At 41.6% G+C, this 6,742-nt stretch overlaps 1 protein-coding gene across 1 annotated transcript; it reads right to left on the reverse strand.

The window, feature by feature from the left end:
• Positions 1–446: 446 nt before the first annotated feature.
• Positions 447–2,341, reverse strand: LOC142932970 (DNA damage-inducible transcript 4 protein-like). The gene is made up of 2 exons (XM_076077088.1): positions 1,155–2,341; positions 447–952 (listed from the first exon to the last, which is right to left on the reverse strand). Exons 1-2 carry the CDS (start codon positions 1,321–1,323, stop codon positions 447–449), a joined length of 675 nt encoding a protein of 224 aa, XP_075933203.1. The 5' UTR covers positions 1,324–2,341.
• Between the last annotated feature and the right edge of the window lie 4,401 nt (positions 2,342–6,742).

A 6,742-nucleotide genomic window follows, 5' to 3' on the forward strand; every position in this document is an offset into this window, starting at 1 on the left:
ACAATGGCCCTACATGAAATGTTAATCACCAAAGATCGTTAGGGTTCATCCTCTGGGAACCATGAGTATCTTTTAGTGCAGTCCATATAATTGTTGTTGAGAGGTGGACCAACAGATTGATGTTGCCATCCCTAATGCCACACCGCTGGTTACACACTCACACACACGCACTCATTTTGATTTATGACAAGTCATTTTTTTCATAAAAAAATAATTTATTTGTTTATGTTCTTTAGGTTGAATATACCAAACACACGTTTCAGGTCATATTTGACTATCAAATACACAAGTTGTTCCTTTAAGGGTGTGACTTTACATTAATAGAAAGACACTGACCCATGTTCAGACATGAATCTTTACTGATTTAAGCTTTAACCCACCAGCCTCCTTCTACAGTCGGCCTACATGTGAATTCACTTCAGCTAATCAGGCACAGGAGTGCTTGGTCAGCAGCACTCCTCAATCAGCAGCGCCCCTGAACAATACAGTTTCCTCTTGATGGCCCTAAAGCTCGTACTGAACCTCAGAGTTTCTTGGTGCCTTGCAGATGTCTCTGGTGACTTTCTACCCTTGAAGAGCTTCTGAACCTTTGACCACAGTCCACTGGACTCGGGCCTCAGCACCAGGGTCACGTGGAAGGTTGGTACCAGGGTGGCATCCACTGCTATTTGGTCCACAGTACATGGGGCGCCCTGGCCCCCCCTGTCAACACACAGGTCAATGAGCGCTCCCCTGAGGCCGCATGGCTCGCTGACAGCCAGGTGCAGCAGCTGTTGGCTGATATTGTGCAGTAGGTAGTCAGGTAAGATGAGTTTGGAGCAGCCCAGGATGTTTGAGGCGTCATTGAGACTTTGTGTCATTGTTGTTACGACCTCAGTAGCCAGGGCTTCCTCCAGAGGATAACAGAAGAAACTGCTGTTTGATTCTGACAGGGACATGTCTGCCACAGATCCTAAAACAAAAGAATACAGGTTAAAGTCTTGTCTGGTTTTGCAGGACTCACTAAAAGGAGGCCTCTGCCTCCTTTAACGCTTTTGTTCTTTGTCAGTTCATGCTCCCTCCTCTAACAAGTTCAAGTCAACTGAAATCAAACTATATTACATCTTTGAGTGAACACAATGGAGCCTCCTCGTACAAAAGCCTGCAACACTCACTGTTTTCACTTCTGCTCAACTGAAGGTCAGCTGTGATCCTCTGATTGATCCCCTTCAGCTCCTTCAGCCTCTGCAGCAGACTGCCCCAAGACAGTCGCTTTGGCCCCCTGTCCTCCACTGGAGGAGGAGGAACGCTGCCGTCCAGGGAGTGATTGCAAGAAAAAGACATCTTTACAAACAAACGAGAAAAAAAAGGATCCAATTGTAAAAAAAAAATTTTAAAAAAAGAAGTGCTATGGTGTCCTCCAACGGTGGGTCCCCCCCCAGAGCCAGACCAACTCGAAAATACACTGCAACAATGGAACAAAGCGCTATATACACAAGCCAGGATGCCCCTCCCACCGTATTTATCAACCAATGAGGTTTCAGCTCACGTATTCTGCTCTCCATCCAGCCTGGTAACATTTTTTGGTCCCTTGGGTGAGGCAAAGGCTAAGCCATCTGACCCTGCAGGCATCCGACCCCCAACCAAACTTGTATTTATAACTTTATGTTTTTCTACAATAGTTTGACTTAAATGTAAGATTAAACGTCCAACCCGACAGACCAATCAGCACCCTTCGTCGAAATGCAATGAAATGATATTACGACACACCCTCTCAGTTTTGGGACAAAAGATATGATGAAAGAGCTGTGGAAAGATACAGTTCTGTCCATGGCAGCTTAAACTGTCACGTATGTCTCGTGTTCTCTGTAGCTGCTCGGGGACGTGAGTGCTGACCTTTTATTTTTAAATCAATGAGTAGGAGTCACTTTATGAGTCTCTCAAAGAGAAGCAGACTCAATATAGTCCCTTTAGGTTGCAGACCAGTGAAGTTAGGGCTACAATATACTATTGTAATACTTATGTATTTCGGGTAACTTTTAGGGTAACTTTTAAAACCCTAAAAGTCAGAAGGATTTATTTACGGGAAGGGTACCTCCTCGTAAAAAAAAAAAAATTAAGATCTACATTTTCGTGGAAAAGGTTATAGTAGGTCTATATATTATTGAACATAGAATCAATACTTTTGTTAAATGTGTGCTTCAGTTTATTTTATGTGGGAGAATATTTTTCAGGATTTCCAAAAAATGTTAGAGAAACTGAGAGGCTACCCAATCCTACATTTTCAGGATCAACTCCTCTGACTCCAGACTTTGAACACATAGACCTAAACACATGCAAACACACACGTACACACACACACACACACACACACGTGGACCCTCCCTCACCCCTTTAAAACAATCCTCTTGTCTTGCTGAGGATCGACATTATCATCATCAGTTGGTCAACGAGTTTACAGTATGTGTTTTTCCAAAAAAATCAATAGTTGATACGGTCTCTTGTGGTCTTCTAAAGCTGAATTATTGCTTTGTGTTTCAGGTCTGATAGAGATGAGAGCATACGGCCTACTGTATGGACTTTAATGGGGTTCTGCAGGGCAAACGCAGGTGGTATAAAAATAAACGACTTACATCCGCACACTATGGCTCAGCCCCAGTACCAATGAACACAAACTGGCTATACATTGGAGGATATATGACATCTAGAGTATTTGTAGATGGAGTCAGGATTTTATTGTGTTAGTATTTTTACTCTGAAGCTACATCGGGTGGAAACCATAGGTGGAAAAAGCAGGACTGCGTTTAGTCCTGTTGGGTCTGTCCTCCTTGATGTAATACACTGCACATCCAGATGGGGGCGCATTTGCACCACCTGTAAAACAGACAACGAAGAAGCTTTAATCAAAACGTGTGTGTGCATGACTGCATGTAAAATGTTTGTGCCTGAGTGCACATACTGTTATGAGTGAATGTGCCTGAACACACGATCTCTGACATGCATCCGTCTACACGCATGTGCACTTTGATAGTCACAACTGTGTTTATTCTGCTTCTTGACTGTGTCACTGTATATGAATGGAAAAATGTGTCTTTTAACTATGCTTAAGCTTCTGCGCCTACACTATTTTGGGGCAAAACATTATTTGCATGATGTCATGGGGAAAAAAGTCAAATGGACAAGAGGAAATAGAGCTTGACAGGCATTGTGTTTTACAGTTCAAATAGGCCTGAGAGGGCTGTTAGGCGAGCCAGCCTCGGGCTATGTAATTCATATATAATAAATCAGCTACCAAATGGATTCTCAAGAATGGATTTTTTTTGGGAACAATTTGCTTTATCTGAGGTGCTCTGTAGTGCATCACAAAGAAAACCCTTTGCTTCCTATATTAAGAACTATTTGTTCCAGTAGTTGGTGTGAAAGGAACGGGAGCCACTTAAATGGAGAATGCAATATATTTACACCTGATTTAGCTCAGATACAGCCCTCTCCTCCAGACTCTTAAATATGCTCTTCATTGTTAATTAATTCAGGAGGGGGTAAAAGGGTCCCTGGATTGTGTAGCTATAGCAACAACATGCTGTTTGTGAGCAAGGTCCAAGCTGTTGTGTGATAATCTTGGTTGCCTTGTGTTTTTATCATCGCTCATGACATGAAAAGTGGGGCGGTTATCGGCCACGCTGGCAATATGAATCTAACGAAAGAAGAAATAAAGTATTATTACATCTCCATGATAAATATCCCAGCATGTAGCATCTAATTCCTGTGTCACCTGAGCCCTGTGTTCATCTGGAAATCCTCCAGCTCTGAGTGCAGGACTCACTGCGTCACCTGAACTTGGAGCTTGTACAGCGTTCCATTTAGGTTTTGATTTATTGCCGGAGGAAGCAGAAACAGACCTGCACTCTCGAGGGAGATAAGAGAAACTGTGACGTTTGGCGAGTTTTGCTGAGATGCACACTCCACAAAGCAGTAAGGATTTACACACCAACTTCAAAATAGCCAACACTTTTTAGGATATTAGCTTAATGGAGAGTTAGGAATTCATTTTTGGTTGACCATGAATTAGAAATAATAAGTGTGAGGTTTTTGTTTATGAGCTAAGATTAAACCAACTGAAAAAGCCCTTTGACACAAAATGTAAGCTGCCTTCCTAATCACATTCTATTTCGTTTTACTTTTATTACATACTGCAGCTGCCTTTACAAAGTATGTACTGTTGCATGCAGTATGCATTCAATTGGGACATATTAGTCATAACATTGAATTTTGACCCTCTTGCTCATATATCCGCCGTGCAGAGAATTGTGGGTCAAAATTGCCAGAAAATCCTGCTGGCTTGCATACTGCAAAATACGACCAGATGTAGTAGGACATTGTGGTATTTGTGGCGTACTGCATATGACATACGTATTGGGACGTACTTACTAAGTATTGTGCAGACTACATAGTATGGTAGTATTGGTATTGGAACGCACAGGTAGCCTTACCGCACCTCCTCTTGCCCCTCCCCTTTTCTCCTCTATTTTTGATGACGTATCACTTCCTAGCTTTGGATCAATACGCTTGCACATTGACAGGGAACCACACTCCCACTTCACTGATTAGTGGAAAACAATAAAAGTGTGCAAGCTACATGCTGACAAAGATCATGTAGAATAACGGCAATTTAATTTTGCCATTTTGAAGGAAACTTAGAATTTATACTTTTTTTGAGAGCATTTTTAAAATAATGTTTCAGAGAAGGTTAGCAGGAGTGCAGTTATATAAATATTGAATAAAACAATAAGCCCTTCATAAGCCATATTGACATGCTATTGCCGGGTAAACACAGGTGTAACTAATCACATTAATTATGGCTCTGTTCCATTTAGGTGGACCAGGCCCTGGTATTGTGCATGCTGGCTCACTGGAATCACTCAACTGGAGCAAAAACATTTTTAGCAATTACATCTGTGTTTACCCTGCTATGACATGTCAAAATGGCTGCTGTGAAAAGGGCCCCTATGATGGAATCAAGCAAAACAAGCTGACAATTAAACAATAGTGATGCATTGTTCACCTTTCTGACATATCAAGTTGTTTTGTCTTGTGATTTTCATTTCAGATTAACTTTCCTCTACTTGTACTGTATAAAACGTTTAAATCGGGCCTTTTCCTTTTTCGTTGTCATCGGCAGGACGTGAACACTGAATGCAAATGTATTTAAGGTATTCCCTTCTCTTCTCTGACTGCCGATTTGACATAAAACACCCAAAGGAACTGGATTATTTGCAGTTTCCAGTTTGTGTTATCATGCCTCGTCATTGATTGAATGTCACACAGAAGCTGCATTGATAGGTGCAGGAGTGAGAAAGCCGATGCATATATGATGAAACACATGACATCAGACAGAGAAAAGGATCCTGATCATTATTTATAAGTACTCTTACCGTGACTTGTCCCTGAGTGAAGCTATCTCTCATTTTAGAACCATGTGCATTATTTAGCAATGCTGCCAATGTTTTGCTTTTTGTGTTTGGTTTGGAATTAAACAAGACTTGTAGGGCTGTTGTGACTGCTCTTTGATCCTTCAAGTATTCTGGATATCATTCATATGTTTATCATATTTTACGAGACCAATGTTAATTGTGCATTATGGTTTCTATTATTTTACGTTAAAGGAATAGTTTGACATTTAGGATTTTTTTCGCAGAGAGTTAGATGAGAAGATTAATCCCACTTTTTGTAAGATAAATACGAAGTTAGCGTGAGTAGCCAGTTGGCTTAGTTTAGCACAAAGAAACAAAAAAAACAGCTAGCCTGGTTCTGTGCAACATAATCCACCTATCAGCACCTGAAAAGATGAACCCTTGTTAATATGACAGCAGCTATTTCTCCTTAGGGTTCCTAAACATGAAACACAAAAGCAACAACTTTATAATCTCAGCAGCGTCTATAGTCCACCATTGATTTAGACTCAATGAGTGGCCCGTGGCTACCAAGCATTATCTTATTTCTAAGCATGCAAGGCGCCTGTTCTTGATGACAGTAGTCACCATCTTTTCTCATTGAGCATCATCTGATCTTTACATTTCTTGCCAACACAATTAGATTCCCTGTCTTTGCTTCACAAAGCATCAGACCTGGAGGCCACCACACTCGCATGACTGACAGGAACGTATTTTCCCTCGCTTTTATAAAGGGATTACCTGAAACCCCCTATGGCTCGGTGACTCTAGGATTACCCAGCCCTTTTTTCTTTAACTTGCTCCAATGAATGAGATGCACATTGTCTGCCATGTTCTGTCTGCCCTCCTCTCTCTGGATGCCTGCTCTGTGACTGTCACATCACATCTGTCTGTGGCCTCGACCGGGCCTGTGCCTGACTCCCAGTGCAGCCACATCAAGGTTTTCCCCCTAGTATGTGCCTTAAAGCACGCGTAATGTTAATCACCAAGGCCATTTTGCTTAATTGAACTCATTGCTTTTAGTTTGATTAATGTCACTGAGGATGAAGCAGGCTGATTGCAGCAGCTGCAGAGCGACATGTTAAAATGCATCAGTATGAACGTCACTATGATATTTTTACCAATCTGAGTGCATAGCTGTGTTGTAGAAAATGAGCGTCACACTTGCGGAATGTATCGCATACCATGTGCATGGATTAAAACACAGATTTTATCACGTCACAATCTCTGCATTGTGTTCAACTTCAACAACTTCCTACTTTGCTCGTAAATTTGATTGCTTTCAGCTGAGTGATTAGATGACGCCCTGTTTC

This window comes from Anarhichas minor, unplaced genomic scaffold (assembly GCF_050575085.1).
Source record: "Anarhichas minor isolate MPS153535 unplaced genomic scaffold, ASM5057508v1 ptg000058l, whole genome shotgun sequence".
NCBI classification, from domain to species: Eukaryota; Metazoa; Chordata; class Actinopteri; order Perciformes; family Anarhichadidae; genus Anarhichas; species Anarhichas minor.